The sequence below is a fragment of the Tamandua tetradactyla genome, chromosome 14 (genome assembly GCF_023851605.1).
Source record: "Tamandua tetradactyla isolate mTamTet1 chromosome 14, mTamTet1.pri, whole genome shotgun sequence".
NCBI classification, from domain to species: Eukaryota; Metazoa; Chordata; class Mammalia; order Pilosa; family Myrmecophagidae; genus Tamandua; species Tamandua tetradactyla.
This window is the reverse complement of record NC_135340.1, coordinates 54013495-54040231: the sequence shown is the minus strand read 5'-3', so window position 1 is coordinate 54040231 and position 26737 is coordinate 54013495. Positions and strand designations below refer to the sequence as shown.

At 35.3% G+C, this 26737-nt stretch overlaps 1 protein-coding gene, 1 non-coding gene and 1 pseudogene across 4 annotated transcripts in view; 2 read left to right on the top strand and 1 right to left on the bottom strand.

Annotated features, from left to right (window-relative positions):
• RAD51 (RAD51 recombinase) overlaps positions 1 to 26737 on the bottom strand; it is a 60653-nt gene that overhangs the window by 1293 nt on the left and 32623 nt on the right. For all 3 annotated transcript variants that reach the window (XM_077127469.1, XM_077127468.1, XM_077127470.1), the window contains exons 4-9: positions 20644 to 20761; positions 19325 to 19416; positions 6949 to 7043; positions 829 to 942; positions 360 to 489; positions 2 to 123 (exon numbers count right to left, since the gene is read on the bottom strand). In XM_077127469.1, the coding sequence (XP_076983584.1) occupies positions 2 to 123; positions 360 to 489; positions 829 to 942; positions 6949 to 7043; positions 19325 to 19416; positions 20644 to 20761 (671 nt within the window). The remainder of the gene's footprint in view (position 1; positions 124 to 359; positions 490 to 828; positions 943 to 6948; positions 7044 to 19324; positions 19417 to 20643; positions 20762 to 26737) is intronic.
• Positions 22136 to 25044, top strand: LOC143656496 (UAP56-interacting factor pseudogene; annotated as a pseudogene).
• Positions 24111 to 24217, top strand: LOC143656627 (U6 spliceosomal RNA). Its single transcript, XR_013162542.1, has one exon. It is a non-coding gene; the product is annotated as a U6 spliceosomal RNA (small nuclear RNA).

Genomic DNA, 26737 nt, shown 5'->3' with positions numbered 1-26737 from the left:
CCTGGTTGTTGAGGCATGGGCAATGATGTTTCCTCCAATAGGTTTTTTGGGATCTGCAGCAAACATGGCTGCGCCATCCACTTGGGCTACTACCTGGTTAGTGATTACCACTGCTACACCAAACTGAGGAGGAAAGGATAAAATTCACCTATGGAGCCAGAGCTTTTCCAGGTCCTTTTCTAAGGACCTTACTGCTACCACCCCTTTCCCCAACAAAGCAATGAATGACTAAAGTCTCTTCTTCCTTCTTATCTGATAGCTCAATGATACCAGGCCCCGAGGTCCTGACCTCCCAGAAATGCTCTTGTTTCTTGTGGCTGGTGAAATTAGGCATGCTCTACTCCTATTTCACACCTTACCTCATCTGCAAGTCGCAGCAGCATCCGCAGAAACCTGGCCAAGTGCATCTGCCTGGCTGAGAGTTCCCCTCGACCAGAGTAATCTGTTCTGTAGAGGGCAGTGGCACTGTCTACAATTAGCAGTGCATACCTATAGGGAACAAAGATTCTCTGAAGTATTCCTAGCCCATGTCAGATTCTGCTCCATTCCTCACTACCCTAAAATCTCACATTCATAGTTACACATTATACAGATATCCCATTAAAAAGAATATCTGTACAACATTCACGTCTGAGGCACCAAACAATAAGGCAAAATTATCAACAACTTCAGGTAGATTATGGCCTCATTTTTTAAGTGACTTGACCTAAACCAGAAAGAAAATTTGTTAAAATGTAAACAAAAACTTTAGTGTCCATAATTCAACTCTATCTCCTATCCAAGGTCCAGGGAAAGTAGCATATTCAATGCCTTCTATTGAACACGTACCTGGACTCTACCATCATGGCTGATGCTTGATAAAGGAGCTGGGTCTGGTGGTCTGTGTTGAATCCTCGAGCATATGCTACGTTATCCAGGACATCACTGCCAGAGAGGCCATATCTGGAAGGTAAAAGAGAACATTTTTGGCTGGACACAGAACCAGGGAAATGAGACATCCATCTCAACACTGAAATTTCCTGGATGGGGAGATAAGAAGTGGTATTAACAGTGGTTTCAGAGCCAACGATTATAATTCCCTCTTATTAGAAAGTCCAGCCACACTATAAAGGGAATATGGCAGTACCAACTACTTTGGAGCAGATCTACTGGGAGGGATTTCAGGATAAGTAAAATGTATTCTCTGAGGACTCCTGAACGAGAACAAGAGATTTTCAGATACACATAGCTTTAACGAGAAGCTATATATAAGGAAACGGGGTTATTCTTCTGGATGGCCCAGGGATAACATAACAACTGGGACTGAAACATAAGCCACCGAAGAATGGAAAATCTCTGTTTAAACATATCTTTCTTTTAGTTGGCAAAACAATCATAAGCATGGCTCTAATCAATAAATATTAATTAACTGATTAACAAATATTGAATGCATTATTCTAGAGCTTAGGGATACAATCAGTGATCAAAACAAAGTTCTTGTCCTCATGGCCTACATTCCACTATCTTATCTTTTCTAGTATGAGAACATCTGAATATTTCTTATTTAGGCTACCAGATAAAATCTTAATGACAGTCCAAAATGGAATTCCTAAAACAGGGTATTCAAAATGTGATTCCTATATATGAATGCCAAAAAAAAATTTTGGAGAGAAGATACAGTTCAATATACATATCTTTAGAAAACCAAGATCAGGTTGCAAGAGAATAATTCTTCTTTCTCGACAGGAATTCTGTAAGCAGAGGAAAAGAGCCATAGTGCTAATTTTAACCTAAATTTATGCCAAAATGCTGTATATACATTCAATGGCTTTGACACTACAAACTGTAAACTGGGAAAGAGGCTATTGATTGTAATTATGAAAACAGAATACTCCTCAATTTAGCCTTTCATAGACTGCCCCACCCAGGCAGATTCCTATTTGAGTTTGTGATATCTGAACATGCAAACAAAATTACATTTAATTGCGGGGTTTCAGCAAAATTTGTGATAGGGATCAACAAATCATTTTGCCCTAGACAAGGGGAAAAATTTATAATAACTTTGAGATCTTACTTGAAAACTGTATTGGGGATTTAGAAACTTAAAATCTTTATATTTTAAATATCACAAAATTCAATGATTCTTAGTAAATTTTTAGTGTTGTACATCCCCTATCACAATACAACTTTAGAACATTCCTACTATTCCAAACAGAGCTCTCATTTGCAGTCACTCCCCAATCCAACCCCAGCCACAGGTACCACTAATCTGTCTCTATAGATTTTTTTCCTTTTTATTTTTAACTTTTTAAATGATATAACATATATACAAAGCAAAGATATAAAAAAGCAATAGTTCTCAAAGCACTGTTCAACAAGTAGTTACAGAACAGATTCCAGAGTTTGTCATGGGCTACCATATGATCCTTTCATTCTATAGATTTTTTTACTCTGGAAATTTCAAATAAATGGAATAATACAAAATATGGTCTTTGGGTCTGGTTTCTATCACTCAGCATAATGTTTTGAGGTTTCTCCATATTGTAAGATGCATTAGTGCTTCATTTCCTGTCATTGCTGAATAGTATCACACTATATGGCTAACCATAATATTTGGGTAATTTCCAGTTTTTTACTATTATAAGGATGCTATAAACATCCATGTACAAGTCTTTAGTGGACATATTTTTACTTTTCTTGGGTATATAACCAGAGTGAAATTACTAGGTAATATGCGAAATTTAAACTTTTTGAAGAACTGCCAGTCTGTTTTCCAAAGCGGCTGCTCTATTTTACATTCTCATCAGCAATTCATAAGTTCCAGTTTCTCCACATTCTCATCAACATTTGTTGCTTCCCTTTTTGATGGTGTCCACTCTAGTGGATGTAAAGTAGTAGTACTTCATTGTGGTTTTAATTTACATTTCCCCAATTTCTACTTGCATTATGCATCTTTTCATGTGTATATTGGCCATCTGTCTATCTTCTCTGGAGAAATGTCCATTCAAGTCCTTTGCACCTTTCCTAATTGTATTTTTTCATTAAACTGTAGGATTAAAAAAAATTTATTTTGGCTATATTATTAGATATATGGTTTCAAAATATTTTCTCCCCCTCTACAGATTATCTTTTCACTTTCTTGCTAATGTCCTCTGATGCACAAGTTTTCAATTTTGATGAGGTCCACTTTATTTTTTCTTCTGTTGCTTCTGCTTTTTTTTTTTTTTTTAATATCATCTTTATTTACTGTGTCTTGGGTTACCACTTTATAGCAGGTTTTTTTTTTTTTTTTTTTTAATACATGGGCAGGCACCGGGAATTGAACCCGGGTCCTCTGGCATGGCAGGCAAGTGTTCTTGCCTGCTAAGCCACCGTGGCCTGCCCTGTTGCTTCTGCTTTTGGTGTAAAGTCTAAGAATCCATGCCTAAAAAGATCCTGAAGATATTTCCCTTTGTTTTCTTCTAGGAGTTTTAGCTTTTATATTTAGATCTTTGATCCATTTTGAGTTAATTTTCATACACAGTGTGAGGTAGGGTCTACTTTCATTGTTTTACACGCTGATATCCAGTTTTCCTAGCATCATTTGAAGAGATTATTCTTTCTCTATTGAGTGGACTTGATTCCCTTGTCCTCTAACTTTGACCTTTCTCAAGATGATTTTGGTTATTCAGATTCCCCTTTCCCTTCCATATGAATCTGATGACCGCCTTTCCAATTTTTGCGAGGCAGGCTGTTGGAATTTTTATTGGAATTGTGTACAATCTGTAAAATGTTTTGGATGGAATTGATATCTTTTTTTTTTTTTTTTAACATAACATACAAAAACAAACATTCTTACCATATGATCATTCCATTCTTGGTGTATAATCAGTAACTCACAATAATCACATTGTTGTATATTCATCACCATGATCATTTCTTAGAATATTTGCATTAATTCAGAAAAAGAAATAAAAAGAAAAAAGAAAAAAAACTCATACATACTATACCCCTTACCCCTGCCTCTCACTGATTGCTAGGATTTGTTTCTACCCAATGTATTTTAGCCTTGTTTCCCCTATTTTTATTCTATACCCCTTATTACTCTTTCATTGATCCCTAGCATTTCAATCTACTAAATTTATTTTAACATCTATTCCCCTTATTATTTATTTCTTTTTAATCCCTATGTTTTACTCATCTGCCCATACTGTAGACAAAAGGAGCATCAGACACAAGGTTTTCACAAGCACAAAGTCATATTGTGAAAGCTATATCATTATACAATCATCTTCAAGAAACATGGCTACTAGAACACAGCTCTACATTTTCAGGCACTTCCCTCCAGCCTCTCCAATATACCTTAACTAAAAAGGCGATATCTATATAATGCATAAGAATAACCTCCAGAATAACCTCTCAAACTCTGTTTTAAATCTCTCAGCCATCGAGACTTTATTTTGTCTCATTTCTCTCTTCCCCCTTTTCATCAAGAAGGTTTTCTCAATCCCTTGAGGCTTAGCTCCAGCTCATTCTAGGATTTCTGTCCCACGGTGCAGGGAGGTTTACACCTCTGGGAGTCACGTCCCACTTAGAGAGGGGGAGGGCAGTGAGTTTGCTTGTCATGTTGGCTGAGAGAGAAGCCACATCTAGGCAACAAAAGAGGTTCTCTGGGGGTGACTCTTAGGTCTAATTTTAAGTAGGCTTTGTCTATCCTTGGTGGGGATAAGTTTCATGTGAACAAACTCAAGAGTGAAGGCTTGACCTATTGCTTTGGTTTCCCCCACTTCTTGTGAGAATATCAGGAATTATCCACATGGGGAAGTTGAATTTTTCCACTTTCTTGCCATTTCCCCAAGGGGTCTTTGCAAATACTTTTTTATTCACTGTTCACTGTTTTATTCACTGTTCACTGTTATTCACTCTGGGATTTATCAGGGCATCACTCTGGACAAATCTACAAAGTCTCATACTCTACTCAAGGTTCCATGTTCTTATGGTGTTCAATTAGGCTGTCCACATAAGTTGTATTAGGAAATGCACTAGTCAAACTAGAAATTTTGTACCAAATAAACATTTTTTGCTTTAGTCTTACACCTAAGTTAAAGTTTTAAAATATGAATTACCATCTATTTTCAACACCCTGCAATACTGAAATTCCTTTGTTCTTCCTCATGCAAAAACATTTTTTAATTTGTACATTTAGTCACTATTCTAGGCATAGAATTGATATCTTAACATTAATCTTTCAATCCATGAAAACAGGATGTCTTGCCATTTATTTAGATCTCCTTTGGTTTCTTTCAGCAATGTTTTGTAGTTTTCCACGTACAAGTCCTTTCATCCTTGGTTAATTCACTATTAGATATTTGATTCTTACGGTTGCTGACTTCAATCCATTATTGATAGTGAGATACAAAAATCTCTATTTTTTAAATTAATTTTTAAAAAAACATAACACAAATATTCTTAACTTTTGATCATTCCGTTCTACATATATAATCACTAATTCACAATATCACACAGTTGCATATTCATCATCATGATAATTTCTTAGAACATTTGCATCAATTCAGAAAAAGAAATAAAAAGACAACAGAAAAAAATTCATACATACCATACCCCTTACCACTCCCTTTCGTTGATCACTAGTATTTCAATCTAAATTTATTTTAACATTTGTTCCCCCTACTATTCATCTTTATTCCATATGTTTTATTCGTTGGTTGATAAGGTAAATAAAAGGAGCATCAGACACAAGGTTTTCATAATCACATACTCACAATGTAAAAACTATATCATTAGACAATAATTTTCAAGAAACAGGGCTACTGAACACAGCTCTACATTTTCAGGCAGTTCCCCCTAGCCTCTCCATTACATCTTGAATAACAAGATGATATCTCTTAATGTGCAAGAATGACCTCCAGGATAACCTCTTGACTCTGTTGGGAATCTCTCAGTCATTGACACTTTATTTTGTTTCATTTCGCTCTTCCCCCTTTTGGTCAAGAAAGTTTTCTCAATCCCTTGATGCTGAGTCTCAGCTCATTCTAGGATTTTTGTCCCACATTGCCAGGAAGGTCCACACCCCTGGGAGTCATATGCCACGTAGACAGGGTGAGGGCAGTGAGTTTGCTTGTTGTGTTGGCTGGAGAGAGAGAGGCCACATCTGAGCAACAAAAGAGGTTCTCTTGGGGGTGACTCTTAGGCCTACTTTTAAGTAGGCTTGACCTATCCTTTGAAGGGTTAAGTTTCATATGAACAAACCCCAAGATTGAGGGCTCAACCTATAGCTTTGGCTGTCCGCACCACTTGTGAGAATACCAAGAAGTGAATTTCAGGAAGTTGAATTTTCCCCCTTTCTCACCATTCCCCGAAGTGGACTTTGTAAATACTTTTTTATTTACTGTTCAAATCACTCTGGGATTTATCAGGGCATCACTCTGGACAAACTAACAAAATCTCAAGAATTTATGAGTTGTTCTCAGACTGGATAAAAGATAAAATCTAGCTATATGCTGTCTTCTAAAAAACACATTGAATTCAAAGACACAAATAGATATAAGTAAAATCACAGAAAAAAGATGTCCCATGCAAATATAGTCATGAGACAGCTGGAATGACCATACTAATGTTGACAAAAAAAAATTACTGAAAGAGATATTTTTTCATCAGTAAGATAAAACAATTATATACAAAATGGTAGAGCCCCCAAATAAATGCAATAACTAAGAGAACTGAGGGGAGAAATAGATAATTCAACAATAATAACAGAGATTTTTTTTATTTGGTACAAAATTTATATTTTGACTAGTGCAAATTTAAGTCGTTTCTCCTTTAAGAAGGTCGTTCTTTTGAACCAGACATACAAGTATGGGAAGAACAGATGTGGAATACATGAAGAAATTCTTCAGCCAAACTAACATTGGCAAGCATTACAGTGAGAGATACAGCTACATTTCTCATCCATCTAGTCCAATAACATACCTCTCAGCCACTGCTAGCAGTCGTTCTGGCCTAAAGGTACCCTCAGTGTCAATGTACATGGCCTTTCCTTCACCTCCACCCCGATCAATGGGAAGCTAGAGAGAATAAAAAGAACAATGGAAATGATATTTTATTTCTGACACAGCTGACAAGTTCCCCATAGCAGGTATACAATTCCCCCCACTCCTCTATAAGACAAAGGGAAAAACACCCTAAAATGACAATCGCAAGTATGGAGGACGCGTTCCTTTTGATAGAATTAAAGCTAGTAGGAAAAGATAAGTTTCTGGAATCCCCTGATTCTAGAGTCTTCCCAGAGTTGAACTGGTTGGAAATATTGTCCAAAGGAGGGGATTAAAATTCTAAAACTACATGCCAACACAAAACTGATGAATGTTCTCAACAGTATAAACATTTGGAAGAACATCTGCCTTAGGTTTAATCAATATGAAAACCTGATCCAGTACCTAATTAACTTTAGCATGTCCAGATGAAAACTTCATTTTAACTGAGCAGAGTTCTTTCCTTAGGGTCACTATCAAGGCTTGGCAGTGTGCCTGGAGCATTCCTAGCAAGTTTAAAGTGTAAGCAAGAGAAGAAAAAAAAATGTTGGCTACAGTAGTACATATTAGATGTTATAAAATAGAGGGAGAAAAAGGGAAAACAAAAAGTATAAAAAGGAAAACAGAAAAAGGAAAGGAAAGGAAGGAAATTGGAGCTCAATAAAAATTATCTCATGAGCCACTCAGGGAAATCTCTGCTTTAGGCTATCCATCCAATGCCAGACACTTGAATTCTACTACAAATTTTAAGTGAATGATGCTAATGGGCAGTTCTACTCTAGAAATTACTTTGGAATCAAAATTTACCTTTAAATACTGAGGAAAATTCTTTAGAACATTTCACACCAAATTTTCTTTCTTTTCTGTCTCTAGACATTTTTTTCAAAGTTACAACAATATCATATACTTGTATTAAAAATTCAAACAACTCTATAGAAATACATAGAGTAAAAATTAAAAGCTTCTCTTCACCTCCCTACCTCTTAGAAGTAAACCTACATAATTTTCTATGGATTTGCACACAAATATTTTTTATATATGTGGTTTGGCCACTTGTTACGTGATCTTGAGAATACTAACTTCTCAGTTTCCTTTTCTCAAAAATGTAGATTAATCCTACCTTATGGGATTGCACTGATGTTTAAATGAAATATTTCATATTAAGTATTTAGTACAGTACCTGATACACAGAAAGCACACGAAGACTCACCAGTTCTTCCATTTTGGGGGTGCTGATTTTAGTGTATACTCACTACTCTTTGGAAAGAGAAAAATGATAATTTTGCAGGCTGGGAGATAAAATCTTTAAAATCACGCAAGCCACAGAAAGAGCAAAGGACATATATACAACAACAGGGGATCTTGGTTAAAGAAAAGTTTGGAACCATTGGCTAAGGAGCCAGAAAGCAGAAGCTGCCTCTGTTTGCTGGGGAGGGGGAAATCCTTATACCCTGGGGGTCATGCTCCTGGAAAATAAGATGATCTAGGTCCCCCTTTCTCTCCCACCCTCTGTTATCCTCAATGCTAGCAAGAAAAGGGAGGCGAAAAGTGGCTGGGTATAGGTGAGGAGATTGACAACAGAGGAACAGACTGAGTTCAGGGCACGGTTGGGCCAGCAGGAGCCTGAGGCAGATTCAGGAGGATCACTACATGCTCTCTTCTCTGTCTATTTTTCCTTCATCATCTTGTGCTCCCAGTGTCACTGCAACTATCTTAAGTCTTAGGCTGGAATGTTACCAAGGCTGTTTTTATAATAGCTGCTTTGTATTATAATTGTTCTTCCCCCTATTTTATAGTGAGGCCAGTTGTTTCTAATTTCATCATTTTAATCACAGTGAAGTATAAATTTTTAATACATCAATCCTTGTATGAAACTTCCTGTAAGACAAATATTCTGTCAAACAGCCTGTATATTTAAGATTGAACTTCTGCTAAATTGTCTTCTCAGGATTTAAAAAGTACTCTAATACTGAATGTCATTACTGCAGGGTGCTGAAAATAGATGGTAATTAATATTTTAAAATTTCAACTTATGTGTGAGACTAAAGCAAAACATGTTTATTTCGTACAAAATTTATATTCTGACTAGTGCATTTCCTAATAAAACTTATGTAGATAGCTTGATTGAACACCATAAGTACTTGGAACCTTGAGTAGGACATGAGATTTTGTTGCTCTGTCCACAGTGATGCCCTGATAAATCCCAGAGTGATTTGATCAGTGAGTGGAAAAGTATTTGCAATGGTGAGAACGGGGAGAAATTCAACTTCCGCAAGTTGAATTCTTGATATTCTCACAAGCAGTGTGGACAACCAAAGTTACAGGTTGAGCCCCCAGTCTTGGGGTTTGTTCATATGAAATTTAACCCACACAGGATAGGTCAAGCCTACTTAAAAGTAGGCCTAAGAGTCACGTCCAAGAGAACCTCTTTTGTTGCTTAGATGTGGCCTCTCTCTCCAGCCAACACAACAAGCAAACTCACCATCCTCCCCATCTACGTGGGACATGACTCCCAGGGTGCAGACTTTCCTGGCAACGTTGGACAGAAATCCTAGAATGAGCTGAGACTTAGCATCAAGGGATTGAGAAAACTTTCTCGACCAAAAGGGGGAAGAGCGAAACGAAACAAAATAAAGTGTCAATGACTGAGAGATTCCAAACAGAGTCGAGAGGTTATCCTGGAGGTCATTCTTACGCATTAAGAGATATCATCTTGTTATTCAAGATGTAATAGAGACGCTGGAGGGAACTGCCTAAAAATGTAGAGCTGTGTTCCAGTAGCCATGTTTCTTGATGATGACTGCATAATGATATAGCTTTCACAAGGTGACTGTGTGATTGTGAAAACCTTGTGTCTAATGCTCCTTTTATCTACCTTGTCAACAGACGAGTAGAACATATGAAATAAAAATAAATAATAGTCCAGCCAAAAACTAAAGGACAAATACTGTATGGTCTCACTGATGTGAACGGACATTCGAGAATAAACTTGAAATATGTCATTGGTAACAGAGTCCAGCAGGAGTTAGAAACAGGGTAAGACAATGGGTAATTGAAGCTGAAGGGATACAGACTGTGCAACAGGACTAGATACAAAAACTCAAAAATGGACAGCACAATAATACCTAATTGTAAATTAATTATGTTAAAACACTGAATGAAGCTGCATCTGAGCTATAGGGTTTTTTTTGTTTTTTTGTTTTTTGTTTGTTTGTTTGTTTTACTATTATTACTACTTTTATTTCTTTTCTCTATATTAACATTTTATATCTTTTTCTGTTGTGTTGCTAGTTCCTCTAAACTGATGCAAATGTACTAAGAAACGATGATCATACATCTATGTGATGATGTTAAGAATTACTGAGTGCATATGTAGAATGGTATGATTTCTAAATGTTGTGTTAATTTCTTTTTTTTTCTTTCCGTTAATAAAAAAAAAAGTTCATTCACATAGATAATTCCATCTTTATCTTGCTTACTGTTTTCAAATAGACTAAGTTGCATTTAAAAAAAATAATAATAAATAAATAATAGGGGGAACAAGTGTTAAAATAAATTTAGATTGAAATGCTAGTGATCAAAGAAAGGGAGGGGTAAGGGGAATGGTATGTATACATTTTTTTTCTGTTTTCGTTTTATTTCTTTTTCTGAATAGATGCAAATGTTCCAAGAGATGATTATGATGATGAATATGCAACTATGTGATGATATTGTGAATTACTGATTATACATGTAGAACGGAATGATCAAAAAAGGAATGTCTGCATTTGCTTTGTGTTTTTTGGTATTTAAAAAATAAAAAATTACTCTTATACTATGATCATAAGCTACTAATGATTACAGCTTAACTACACAGCTTCATTATTAGAAAGAGATCCAACACATAATGGAGTTTCATTTCATAAAGCTGAGAAAATCTGAACAATGTAAGCATATAAATGTTTAGATTTTGGCAATCTAACATCACTCTCTAAGCTTTGCTTCCAGGTCTTAGGCTGGCAAAGTATAATAACATCTATTATTAATGAATTAGCATTATTTCTCTCTGAAAACAATATCAAAGAACTATAGTTGTTCAGCCACCTGTGACTGTTCAGTGATTTTTACAGGGAGGATATGTTTACTTGAGAATTTTGCTTCAGTTTATTGTCAACAGGCATTATCTGACAACTTAGTAAACATTCCCAAGCTAGGATTCTGCTTGTTAAATTCTATAGTATCACCATGATATGATGAGTTGGCAAGACAACTGCATATTGTGTACTATACTCTAAATATTTAGTCCACACGAACTCTTGTTAAAACAAAATGGAGAAAACATTTCTGTTTATAAAGGTTACACATATCAAATGACCCATGTCAAGGGGGCATTTGTAACAGCTCTATCTCCCTTTAGCTATCAATTTTCTAAAGCAGTGCAGGCAATAGCTATAACTTACAAAGCTTAATACCACTAATTTTTTGAATACCTCCACTTTTAGTTTAAAGTTCTCCTATGCCACCTTCCCAACTCTTTCCTCCTCAGAATTATACAGAATTATATAATGGCTCAGAACAACTTGATATTGGAAATCTAATTTGGATTATTTCTCACAAGACATATGGTGACATTTTTGTCTGCAAAGAAGACAAGATCAATAAAGAAATCAAGGAAAGAAACATGTTTAAAAGGAAAAGTGAAAAAGGACAATGATGAGACTAACAGGAGACTATCAAGATGTGGCCTACTGATGCCTAATAAACTTCTATTTGTGAAGAACCAAACCACTGTGCTATCAAGAAATGGCATTGCCCCAGTCTTGGGGTTCGTTCATATGAAACTTAACCCCACAAAGGATACGTCAAGTCTACTTAAAATTTAGGCCTAAGAGAGTCTCTTTTGTTGCTCAGATGTGGCCTCTCTCTCCAGCCAACACAACAAGTAATCTGACCACCCTCCCCCTGTCTACGTGGGACATGACTTCCAGGGGTGTGGACCTTCCTGGCAACGTGGGACAGAAATCCTAGAATGAGCCTGAGACTCAGCATCAACGGATTGAGAAAAACCCTAGAATGAGCTGAGACTCAGCATCAAGGGATTGAGAAAACCTTCTCGACCAAAAGGCGGAAGAGTGAAATGAGAAAAAGTGGCAATGGCTGAGACATTCCAGAGTCGAGAGGTTATTCTGGAGGTTATTCTTATGCATTAAGTAGATATCACCTTGTTATTCAAGATGTAACGGAGAGGCTAGAGGGAACTGCCTGAAAATGTAGAGCTGTGTTCCAGTAGCCATGTTTCTTGAGGTTACTGAATAATGATATAGCTTTCACAACGTAACTGTGTGATTGTGAAAACCTTGTGCCTGATGCTCCTTTTGTCTACCTTGTCAACAAACTAATAGAACATATGGAATGGAAATAAATAATAGGGGGAACAAATGTTAAAATAAATTTAGTATGAAATGCTAATGAAAGTGAGGGGTAAGGGGGATGTATGTATAATCTTTTTTTTTCTGTTTTTGTTTTATTTCTTTTTCTCTTGTCTTTTTATTTCTTTTTCTGAATTGATGCAAATGTTCTAAGAAATGATGAATATGCAACTAAGTGATGATATTGTGAACTACTGATTATATATGTTGATGTTTTAGTTCATTTGTTAAATTCTTTTTAATTAATAAATAAATTGAAAAAAAAAGAAATGGCATTGACCACCACCTCAAGACCAAAGTGGTAACTGATGAAGGACATATCTGTAACATGAAAAAATAAGAAGACACATTTTCCTGAGTAACTTGAGAAAATCAGTCTCATTACATTAGTCTCTGCAGACACGCATTACCATATGTGGATCCTGTACAGGATATAGGATCTTAACAAAATCCATATTTTTTACACCATCGATCATCTTTAACTGTAGCATAGCAGACACTGATCTAATAAACACTTCTTGACAAAAGGCTATTTATATTCAGAATAAATTATGAAGGATAGTTCATAACTTATTGTAGAAAGGGAAAATAAAACAATTTATATTTGACATCTAAATTTATAATTCAGCCTTAAAAACCGCTGTTATTTTGTTAAGAGGATAAAAACTCACACTAGGATGGAAAGATACTAGGAAGCTGCCCCTATCAAATTTCATTTCAGAGGGGGAAAATTCAACTTGCCCAAGTTGAATTCTTGATATTCTCACAAGCAGAGTGGTCAGTCAAAGCAATAGGCTGAGCCCTCAATCTTGGGGTTTGTTCATACGAAACTTAACCCCACAAAGGATAGGTCAAGCTACGTAAAATTAGGCCTAAGAGTCACCCCCAAGAGAACCTCTTTTGTTGCTCAGATGTGACCTCTCTCTCCAGCCAATACAACAAGCAAACTCACCATCCTCCCCCTGTCTACGTGAGACATGACTCCCAGGGGTGTGAACCTTCCTGGCAATGTGGGACAGAAATCCTAGAATGAGCTAGGACTCAGCATCGAGGGATTGAGAAAACCTTCTTGACCAAAAGGGGGAAGAGTGAAAAGTGACAAAATAAAGTGTCAATGGCTGAGAGATTCCAAACAGAGTTAAGAGGTTATCCTGGAGGTTATTCTTTTGCACTAAATAGATATCACCTTGTTAGTCGAGATGTAATAGAGAGGCTGGAGGGAACTGTCTAAAAATGTAGAGTTGTGTTCCAGTAGTTATGTCTCTTGAAGATGACTGTATAATGACACAGCTTTTACAATGTGATGTGTGATTATGAAAACCTTGTGTCTGATGCTCCTTTAATCTACCTTATCAACAGAGGAGTAAAACATATGGAATAAAAATAAATAATAGGTGTAGATGGAATGATTTCTAAATGTTGTGTTAGTTAATTTTTTTAAAATAATAAATAAATAAATAATAGGGAGAACAAATGTTAAAATAATTTTAGATTGAAATGCTAGTGATCAATGAAAGGGAGGGGTAAGGTATGTATGAATTTTTCTCTGTTGTCTTTTTATTTCTTTTTCTGAATTGATGCAAATGTTCTAAGAAATGATCATGATGATGAATATGCAACTATGTGATGATATTGTGAATTACTGATTATATATGTAGAATGGAATGATCATAAGTTATTTGTTTGTTGTTATATTCAAAAAAAAAAATTTCATTTCAGTTACTCTTGAATCCCATTAGTAAGTTGTATCCATGACAGAAGTGATTATACTCTATCTAGATTAAAATAATGCCATTTTCTCAAAATACCTAAAATTATAATAAAGCCTCAGATTATTCTTTAAACATATCTTTATGAGAGCATCTTTTTGAGAGCACATCTGCTCCCAAAGAAAAAACTTCCTATAGCAAAAATAGGTGAGAAATAATCACAAGAAACAAGTTGTGAAAATATTTCTTTTGAATATATTAAGGTGACAAAACATATGCTATCATTTCTCAGAAATTCACTGCCATCATTACCAATCCAAGACTGCTAAATAAGAACAGGAAGATACACAGCATCTTTTTAAAATATCATCTGTATAACTTATACTTTTATTAAAAAACAAAGCATGCCTGTTTCAAGTTTTAAACACAATTTAAGTTAAAGCAACTGAACAAGTCATAATGAAATCTAACAATGGAATGTCGCATTTTATCTAATAGCAAACGTCTATTTTTAAGGAAGAAAAAGCCCTATCTAGCCATCAGCTTGAAAATATACATCAGACTGCCTATACCTCTGTTTCTTTTGGAGGACTTGTGCTGCTCTCCATTCTGAAAAAGATGTGCTTTTTTTATATTCAAAATTCTTACATTAACTTAGATCTATGGGCAATTCTCTGCTATTCTGAGGTGACCACATAAAACAACATCCTTGGTGAATAGGTAGGTATCATTTCAGTCCCCTCTTTCCCTACCTCACCCCCTTTCTGTGATTTAGTTGGCCTTACTAAAGGAGACAAAGCCATTATCATAAGGAAGGGATGAGAGTTGGCACAAGAGGCCTGAGTGTCACTAAGACAGATCTTGTAAATATCTTCACTTTAACACATACCATATTGTTTCCATTTGATTTTTTGGAACAAAATATTCATATTCAATAAGAGTCCCTTCTGTCTTATGCTCTGAATTACTGTTCTTCAATCAGCTTTCCTAGAAAACACATGCATACTGTACTTGCTGTTTAAAGAGAAAGTGATATACAAAGAGCAAAGAAAGAAAAAAAAGAGAGAAAAGTAGCCAAATTCATTGATGGTGGGTTTAGGGTTGTTGTTTTTTCCAACAGCTGTGCATTTATTATCACAATGGACTTTTTTCTTTTTTGTGAAAATTAACATATATACAAAAAAGCAATAAATTTCAAAGTACACAACAATTTGTTGTAGAACAGATTTCAGTTTGGCATGGGTCACAATTCCACAATTACAGGTTTTGTTTTTTTTTTTAGTTTTTATTATTTATTAATTTAAAAAAATTACAAGAAACAAACATTCCCAACACATACACTCAGCAATTCACAATATCATCACATAGTTGCATATTCATCATCATGATCATTTCCCAGAACATTAGCATCAATTCAGAAAAAGAAATAAAAAGACAACAGAAAAATACAACAAACAGAAAAAAAAAATTTTACAGGCCATATCCCTTACTGATCCCTTTCACTGATCACTAGCATTTCAAACTAAATCTATTTTAACATTTGTTCCCCCTATTATTTATTTTTATTCCATATGTTCCTCTCATCTGTTGACAAGGTAGATAAAAGGAGCATCAGACACAAGGTTTTCACAGTCACACAGTCACACAATCATAGGTTTTTACTACTAACTGCTCTAAGACATTGGAAACTAAAAGAAATATCAATGTAATGATTCAGCAATCATACTCATTTGTTAAACCCTACCTTCTCTGTATAACTCCACCATCATCTCTGATCTTTTTCCTAATCTTTAGGGGTATTTTTCTAAATAGTAACTTTTTCACGTTGGAAGAGGCTGTCAATAATATGCGATTGGGGGACAGAACTAGTTGATGCTCTGGAAAGGTTGGCCCCTCTGCATTCTAGGAGCCATCTGCTCTAGGGAACCATCTGGAGGTTTCAGGCCTCTGGAAAGTAACCCTAGTGCATGGAACCTTTGTAGAATCGAATATAATGCCCTAGATGTTCTTTAAGGTTGGCAGGAATGATTTGGTTGGGGTTTGGCAAACTATGATAGGTAGCAATGTCTAACTGAAGCTTGCGTAGGAATGGCCTCCAGAGTAGCCTTTCAATTCTGCTTGAACTCTCTCAGCTACTGATATCTTATTTGTTATACTTCTTTTCCCCCTTTTGGCCAGGATGGCATCACTGATTCCACATCACCAGGGCCAGATTCATCCCTGGGCGTCATCTCCCATGTCATCAGGGAGACATTCACCCCTGGATGTCATGTACCACACGGGGGGAGGGCAATGATTCCACTTGCAGAGTTGGGCTTAGAAGGAGAGAGGCCACGGCTGAGCAACAAAAGAGGTCCTACAGAAGTAACTCTTAGGCATAGCTATAGGTAGCTTCAGAAGATAAATAAAAGTTGGCACATGGGCGTGGGAGAAATTCCAAAGAACTTTTTTGTGAGCCAGACACTCATGGCACTATACCCTTAAAGCTAAGGAATGCCAGGAACCACTCAAAATAGGAAATGGATTCTCCAAAACATTACTTAAAGCTGAAGAATAGAGAAAAGTTATCTTTTTCTTCTGTATCTTACTCCCACTCTCCAGATCTTTCATTTCCAGAGATTCTGTAGTTATATCTCTCTCTATATAAATCTTATTTTCATCTCTAAATATTGCTAGAAATTTTCTTGCGGTTTCCTCCTTGTCACCTCAAACCCACCATCCCTAAACTTGAACCGATCTTTCCATAAAAATTGACTCGCCTTCCAAAATCCTTTTTAATGCTTATCAAATTAATATATTGTTAGAAGAAAAAAAAATCAATACATCGTTGGGCTGAGGTATATATCTATATTGTCAGTCACTAAGACCTGACTTTTACATATATCCCTTTCTAGTGTCACTATTCTAGTTTAGTCCTGACCAGTTAATTCCTGTATTAATCATACATTTAATATATTCTCAGCTTTTGCCTTTCCTTCCAATCTATTAACAGGTTGCTACTAGAAATTTCTAAAGGCATTGCTCATGTCACACTCTTACTGAAAAACATTAAAAGATCTCCACCTTTACAGAATCAAGTAGAAATTTCTTTATAGGAAAGATCTTCAAAAATTGGATCTTGATGTATCTTTTTAGAGTCTAACTCCTACAAATTTTCTACACAAAACCTGAGCCATGTAAATGGGTTTAATTATTGTCTTTTCCTCTTATATTATGCTTCTCACCCTGTGCATGTCTATCTATACCATTCCCCAAATATAGCTTTATTCAGGAGTCTGGTCAATCTCTTCTTTCCATGATGACCTTATTCCATGATTACTGTAGGAAGAAGTAACCCTTTTTTTTCCTTAAACAGTTATGCTGCTTCCTTTATATCATTCATTTATGATAAGGTATGTATTAGGACATCTATCCTATCATTTCCACCCATTCAATTCTTTAGTAAGTTCTTACTAAGTGCCAAGCACTGACTTAGGTGATAAGGATACAACAGGTAACAAGCCAGTTATAGGTTCAACCCTTATTAAGGTTTTAAGAACATAGGCTCTGAAGTCTGGTTTCCGTCCACTACTCAAGTGCTTTTATCTAGGGCAATTACTTAACCCACTGTGTCTTAGTTTCTAAATCTGTCTGCAAAGTGAAGCACAGTAATGGAAGAAGCAGCTAACGAAGTACATGAGAGGACTTTTTTTTCCTAACGGAGAAGATATTAGGTATGTTTGTATATGGATGGGGATAATCAAAGGTAGAGAGGATAATAGGAGGTAGAATAGGAAATGGACGTATTAGAGTCTTTGAGAAGGTGGTAGGACTGGCCTTGGAGAGGAAAATGACACTTCCTCTATCATAACCTGAGATAAGATGGGTGCAAATGTAGACGAATTTATAGATTTGATGTGAAGAGCAGATTAGGCCATTGGCTGAGGTGAGGGTGAAGGAAGAACATGAAAAGATTGGAGAGAGAGGACAAAGTATGAGACAGTTGTCTTATTAAGAGAAACTTAATACAAATATAAATGAGAAGAGAAACTCAGCAGATTCACAAAGCAGTACTGAATGCTAATCTAAAGTTTGCCATCTTGAATTCAAAATGAAACCAGTCAGCATTATGGTATGATTTTTCTCCAGATCAATGAGCTATTTGTGTAGAGGCACCGAGAAGATAGATGGAGTTCATCTAAGACTGACATCTCTTCAGCAAGGGATGTAAGCTGAAGTTATTTGGAGAGAAATGATTTCAATGATTAATTATAAATATCTAGGATAAATAAGAGGGCAGGTGAAGCCAACAGAGGCCTGGTGGATGGTAAGAAAATATATGAAATCAATACTTTGAAAATTCTATGATGTGAAAGAATTTTGCAGTTGCAATATATCTTCTAATTATAGCTATAGCATTCTTGATGACAGAAAAAGTGGCTTTTGTGTCCACCTCCAGATATCTGTAAAATAGCTTTCAAATGGCAAGAACCAACCAATTCTCCTGGCAATGTGGGACATGACTCCCAAGGATGAGCCTGGACCTGGCATCATGACATTGAAAGCCTTCTTGACCAAAAGGGGGAAGAGAGAAATGATACAAAATAAAGTTTCAGCGGCTGAGAGATTTCAAATAGAGTTAAGAGGCTATGCATTATATAATATCCATTTTTTGTTTTTAGTGTATTAGAACAACTAGAAGGAAATACCTGAAACTGCTGAACCGTATTCCAGTAGCATGAATTCTTGAAGGTGATTGTATAACTATATAGCTTTTACAATGTGACTGTGTGATTGTGAAAACCTTAAACCTGATGCTCTCTTTATCTAGGGTATGGACAGATGAGTAAAAAGATAAGGACAAAAAAATAAATAAAAAATAGTGGGAGGCATAAAAGATTAAAAAATTGAGTAGATTGCAATACTAGTGGTCAGTGAGAGGAAAGGGCAAGGGGTATAGGATATATTTTATTTCTTTTTCTGGAGTGATGCAAATGTTCTAAAAATGATCATGGTGATGAATACACCACTATGTGATGATGTTGTAAGCCATTGATTATATACTTTGGATGGACTGTAAGGTGCGTGAAGCTATCTCAATAAACATATATTAAAAAAAAAGGAAATCTCAATAAAATATTGACTATAGGTAATACTGTAAAAAATAATCATACACTTCTTGCTGATTTGATTAGTTAGAGCCTAATCAACAACTTACCTGGCATGTAACAGCCAGCGTATGGCAGATCTGGGTCTTTCCAGTTCGGAATTCTCCAAACATCTCTGTGATGGAACCAGTCTCAATTCCACCTTAAAAGCAATAAGAAACACCTCTCAGCATGATATAAATATTTAGAAATTATAATCACAGAAATGTACTTGAAGCTCATTAGAAGTATGTGTATATAATTTGGAAATCCAATTTCCAATAAGCATTAGTATTTTAAAACTTTCATTTTGAAGTAAATATAGATTTATAGGACATTGCAAAGAAATGTACAGGCAAGTCCTGTGCAATCTTCATTCAGTCTCCCCCAATATTAACATCTTGCATAATTATAACACAGTATCAGTAATAGAAAATTAACATAGGTACAACTTACAGAGCTTGTTCAGATTTCTCCAGTTGTGTGTGTGTGTGTGTATAGTTCTATGCAATTTCATCATGTATAACTTTATGTAACTACCATCACAATCATGATACAGAAATATGCCCTCACAAGTCAAAAAGCAGTCATTAAAAAACTAAATTATAAATATTTAACACCTAATATTTACTAAAGTTTCTTGTGTACCTGGCATTGTGCTAAGAATTTGTGTGTGACATTTAATTTAATTCCAATGACCCAGAAGATCGGAAGTCTTTTTTTTTTTCCTTTTTATTTGTAGGAAAGGAAGTCTTTTAATCCTTATTTTGAAGATAAGAAAACTGAGGCAGAGAGATATTTAATAATTTGTAATTTTCCCAGCTGGTAAACGCTGGATCAGGGGATGGGCACTACCAACATTCAAATTTGAGTCTGATTCCTACATCAGTGCTATTTTCCACCCTAAGAAAAAGGAAACCCTGAATAATTAAATAGTCAAGGAACTGCAACAACCAAAACAAACTGCAGTAATTTAGGACAGCAACGCTTTCAAAAAGTTCAGAAACTTTAAAGTTTTCCTTAAATCCATAAAGATTAGCATGTACTACTATAATGAACAGTATTTAGACATGGAATGTTTTAACCAGTCACCGAAGTTTCAACCTTGTGGTAGAGTAGAAGGATATAATTATAGTTATTTCATAGATGGAGGGAGCTGACTCTTCAAATCCAATATTAAATGGAGATTAAATTATTTAATTTATATATAACTTCACTATTTTATAAGTCAGCTCCCATCCTCCAAAAGTTTTACTTCTTCAACGTGGATGCTTCCCTTACCTGATAATCATATCTAGCACAAAATCCTACCCAAATACTTTAGCTTTGTTCTGTGACCTGGATGTTTTGCTAAGTGCAGTTAACAATGTAGGATAAGGAATTACTATACCTTGAAGTAATTTGTCAAGCTCTTTGGAGCCAGTAGTAATCTGAATGATCTCGGATCGCCTTTGGTGGAATTCAGTTGCAGTGGTGAAACCCATCGGAACTAATTTAGCTGCCTCTGTCTGGAAAAATAAGAAATGTTAGATTAACAAAATAATATTCTTAATAAAACAAAAACAAAGCAAAGAGTGGAAAAACATCTAGCAAAATTTCCAGAATGATTTCTCTTTTAAAAAGTCAAAATACTAATAGCTCTGATTCAGGTACTATTTCATCTCTCCAGATATTGAAGGATAAGTTACTTCCTGACTCTATAAATATTAATTTTTTAATTGCCAATTCAAATAATACACAGTTAAAAAAATACAGAAACTATTATGAACCCATGCATAGATAGTTCACCTGATTTATGACAAAGGTCAGGATACAGTACAAAGTCAACAACATATTTAAGCCTTCATTTCTTATCCCATCAACCAAACTATTTCTTAACTTTCTACTTTATAAAATAAGGGCATTTGCCCTTCCAAATTTTCTCCCCTGACATTAATCTTCTTATCCTTCAGTGGTATGTTTTCTTTACACCGTCAAGGTTGAGTGCATTTACATCTTATTTGTAACCATAGATTGATTCTAAAATTTAATAAATGATTGAGGGACTATTCTGGAGGCTAGTCTTATGTAAGCTTCAGCTAGATATTGCTAATTCCATAGTTTGCCAAACCCCAACCAACATCATTGCTGTTAATCCTACAGAACACCAAGGGTTCAGTGACTCTACAAAAGTTTCATGTGCTAATATTATTTTCCAGAAACCTACAACCACCTCCAGATGGTTCCTAGACCAGATAAATACTGAAATCCAGAGGGGTTAGCCTCTCCAAAAACATCAGTTAATTCCATCCTCCTATCCTATATTGTCAATACTCCTTTTCAACATGAAATAGAATAGGCATAACACTAATATTCCTAAAGATTGGGAGAAGGATCAAAGGAGAAGGAGGAATTAAAACAAGAGAAGACAGGATTTAATAAATGAGTTATGCTGCTGAATCATTACATTGATATTTTAGTCTCTAGTGTCTTTCTTAGAGCAGCTAGGAGAAAAACCTGAAATTGTGGAACTGTTTAACCCATATTAAACTTTGAAATCTGTTTTATAACTATTGGTTAAAATGTACTTTGAATATGGTGATATCACGAACCACTTACTGTACACTTTGGATGATTACATGGTATGTGAATATATAATGTATATCAATGAAAAGTACTTTGAAATTTATTGCTTTTTTATATATGTTATATTTTACAATAAATAACGTTAAAAAAAGAATAAAGAACATTTAGAGAATTGTGGGAAGATGGTAGGGTAGAAAGCTCTAGATGGAATCAGTCTTTCCATAAAAATAACTATTGAACTAGAAAGGACTGTCTGAATCAATTAATTTGGAATTCTCAAATCTAGTGAAACACCTGAAACATCCGGGAAGAGCGTGATGAAGAGGTAGATTAAACTGTGGTATCAATGAATTTCACTTTCCATGTAGTGCTTACAAACCCCCAAGGACATGCAGACAGTGGTGGGAACTGCAGCCTTAGATCCTGGAGCACCTTGCTGGTGGTAGGGTAGGCAAAAAGGACCTAGTCCTCCAAAAACCAGGACCGTGTGGTTTCTTTATCATGGTGGTTGGTGGTAGGGGGATGGCAGGGAAGTGAACTCGAAAAGAGGTCAGTCATTCTTTCAACCCCTCTCAGACAGAATAGCAGCAAAGTCTAAAAGACATTATCTCTTTTTCTTTCTCTCTTTTTTTTTAATTCTCATCCTTTCCCCCCATTTGGGAGCAGGAAAGTATGATCCATTCTCAGGAAAAAAAATAGGACAGAAAACTCCCCTGAGGAAGGTCAGACATTGAAACTAATGGTCAAAAACATTAAATCAACTGTCTTAAATATGTTCAACTGAGCTAAAGGAAACCATGAACAAAGAACAAATAAAGAGTAGGAGTTATGAAAAGGAAACAAAAATAAATTATGGAAGTGAAAAGTACAATAACTGAAATGAAGAACTTATTAGAGGAATTCAATAGCAGATTTAGGTAGGTGGAAGAAAGGATCAGCAAACTTGATAAGACAATTTAAATTACCCAGTATGAGAAGCAGAAAGAAAAAAAGAGTAAGGAATAGTGCTTAAGACCTGTGGGACACCAGCAAGGGTATCATAGGAATTCCAGAAAGACAAGAGAGAGAAAAAGGTAGAAAAAGTACTTAAAGAACTAATGGCCACAAACTCCCCAAATCTGATGAAAGACATGAATATATGTATTCAAAAAGCTCAAAAAACTCCGAACAGGATAAATTCAAAGATATCACACCAAGAGGCATCACAGTGAAATTGCAAAAATCCAAAGACAATTTTGAGAGCAGCAAGAGAGAAGTGACATTAATCCCTTGATATATAAGGGATCCTAAGTAAGATTAATAGTGGAGTTCTCATCAGAAATCACGGAAACCAGAAGGCAGTGGGATGACATATTAATAGTACTTTAAAAAAATATCAACCAAGAATTCTCTAGAGGATGAACGAGAAATTAAGACATTCACAGAGAAACAAAAGCTAAGGGAATTCATTATCAGAAGCCCTACCTTACAAGCAATGCTAAAGGGAGTCCTTAGGGCTGAAATAAAAGGACACTAGACAGAAATCTGAAGCTATAAGAACAATGGTAAAGGTAACTACATAGATAAATATTATATTATGATATAATTAATAATATATTTCTGTACTTCTGCTTTATAACTGCTTTACCCCCTTATGACTTAAAGGAAAAAGCATAAAACAAAAATTAAAATTTATGTTAATGGGCATTAAGTGTATAAAGATCATCCAAAACATTACCATCTAAAGGGGAAGGGATGGTGATGTACAGGAATAGAGTATTTGTATACTGAAACTAAGTCGTACAAAATTAGTTTATTAGTTTAAGATGTTAATTGTTGTAGGGCTCAGACTCGGGCCCTCCTTGATGACTCTTCAAGCGCACTGTCTTCAGTGAAGAACCGGTTTGGTACCTGGTTGGGAGCCACGGCAGCTGTGTTACCGCTGCCAAAAACCCATAACAATGAAAACCTCCACAAAATCAATGTCTTTGTATGGTATAATAAAATTAAATTGAAAGGAAGAAAAGAAGCAAAATTTCCAAGACTAAACGGAAGACTCCAACAAAATGATACCAGGCAATTTAGGATGAGAATTATGATGGGGAATCTAGCAGAATTCTGGTTTTGGTAAGAAAAGCAAATCTGAGTGATGCAGGAAGAGTCATACTGGGAAAGAGACATGCTAGTAGGGTTATCACTGGACTTGCAGCTAGGAAAGCAACTGAAATTTGAAAAGGAATTAATCCTATGAATTGGCCACCTCTAAGTGACAAGAATACAGAGCAATATTTTCCTGTGTTATAAAGGAAGGCAGTGCTTGCTTTGGCAACACACATACTAAAATTGGAACAATATAGAGAAGATTAGCATAGCCCTTGCACAAAAATGACAGGCAAATTCATTAAGCATTCCACATTGAAAAAAAAAAAAAAAAGGAAGGCAGCTCATGTACTCCCCCACCCCCACCCCTTTCCCAAAAATTCAACAAATGGAGCAGCAATAACAGGATAGTCAAATGGAAAAAGAATGAAATGTGACCCTCGCCATACAGCATACAAAAGGAAAAAAAAAAGTGATACATTATACATACCTATGTCATACACTCATACAGAGTTTGTACTAGATTTTTGTAAGACCTGTGTTTGTAGGGCTAATAAAATAGTTTAGCAACCCTAAAAAAAAAAAGAAGGCAGACCTTCTGAGACAAAATGAAGTGCAGAGGAAACCAGATACCAGTTAAAAAGAAAAAAAAAAAGAATTCTCAAGAGACCAAACCAGTTAAAAAGAAAAAATAATCCAGCCAATTTTACCAGAGGTGGAAATAAATTAAGCCATCAGAATTAGATATACACTTCAGCCAACTTTTCTTTTCAGAAGAGGCCAGAAGGTTTACACCCAGTTGAACAAAGAACAACTGCTAGACAATGTAGCAGCAAAGAGAGCTCATCAATGGCAGACTTCCACCACAAACGGAGGAATTTTAATTGTATTCATTGACAGTCCTGGAGCAGTACAGTGCTAAGTAACTCAGAAACCACAATTAACTCATACTGCTATTCCCTCATTCCTGGCAAAGCAGGAACCAATCTGATATAAATAAGGTTCCTAAAGGTGTACCCCTACAATTTGATATAAATAGTGTTGGAAAACAGAAGAGGGATAATTGTGAACAAGCGATTTGGGTTCCTGAAGAAACAAAGAGCCACTCATTAACAAAGGAGGAAGCCACTTTGTAACCATGGGATAGATCCCATGTCAAAGGGACTTCTGAGTGACAACTCAATTTGAAAAGTTGAACTGTTTGAAGAGTTTGTCACAGAAATTCAAGAAACTTTACTGCAAAATATCCACAAGGTAAACAACTGTTTTTAGTTTTGAAGTTAAAGAAAAATATGTATCAAATAATGCCCTCGAAATAATAACAGGAAATATATACCTATCTGCTCTTAAAGTTTTCATGGTTGGCTCAGCAAAACAATCCTTATTTGAATTCTTTGGTTCCCCACGCAGCAGAAGAAAGACAAAGGTAGAAATAGATTATTTTAATTATAGTAGCATTTAGTATCTTGTCTCTGTTTATTTTTTAGACTTTGCCATGGTAAATCTTGGTCTTTGGAAATATGAGTAGTCCCTTTGTTGCTGTCACTTATACTTTAATAATGTTTATATAATAAGCGCAGTTGCCTTTTCCTCAGTAGAAATGTTTTTTTAAAAAATTCATTAGAATTCCAGCTTGGGGTTTTAAGATTTATGGGAATATCTGTAACTCAGTTCATTTTTCAGGTAGTGTTGGGTTAATTCCTCAGAATGGTAACTCTTTAGTCCAAAGTTTTAATAAGAAATGTGGCTCTAGGCATTAGTCTCAGTTTAAGATGTTGGTGTTCACACACTGGAAATACATGCTTACAAAGTTATCTGACAGGGCCTTATGGGAGAAGGTCCAATGTAAATAATCTCACAGTTTGTGTTTATTAATGAAGAAAGCTTGAGAGGAAGTAGTAGGTTGAAGAAAAGGTAAGTGGGTGAAAAACTTTAAAACTCAGGTCAGAGGTATTCTGTTTGGATATAATATAGTCTTGAGTCCAATGTCCACAAATAATTTTTCAAATGATATTTAAAATAACTATAATTATTAAAATGGATTAAGTCCCTCAGATATTTTGGCAGTAAAATTAACCAATAAGTCCTAGACTTTCTTCTTATTCAAAAAGTTAATTTTAAAAGCTTTTAAACTTGCTATATTAAGCAGTATTCTATTCCAAACACAAAAATATATTTGCGTATGTCCAAAGAGAAAACATGCAAAAGTGATGAGAGTTGTGTTATAACCTTGCTTTTACACCTCTCACTTTGATTTTTAATTTATTGTATAAAGTTCAGGCATTGGTGGGGAGAAAAGAATTTGGCTTTTCCCCCTTCTGGAACAGTGCAAGGAGTTAGTCTTTTATGTCAATATCTTAAGAGTCCTCAGATAATTGTACACTATAAGTTATGATATAATGTCAAAATGCAGCAAAATATTCCAACTACAAGTTATAATTTTGGTCATTTTGAAGCTTAACCTTTTGGTTTCTATATTGTTAAACCTTCTAAGTAGGTGTTAGTCTCTCTAGAGTACAACATTAGTGTTTACTCTTCCTATTAAAAAAATTTTTACTTTATCATTTGCCTGCCTTGCACTGTATAATAGATTTCATTATTACTCATGCTCCTTGGGTTTCTTATTGGTTTATTCAGAAGCTATGGAAAACTGTCATTAACAGTTTCATGCTTATACCAAAGAACTAAATCCATTCCTAAAGATCTGGTATTTCGAAAATTCTTCTACTGATAAAAGATTATTGGAAGTCAGTCACAGTACTGGAAAATAAACTCTAGTCTCTCGAGCTATTTTATGCTTTTTATAGAGGCCAAGGTACCATTGCAAAACATTTTTGCAA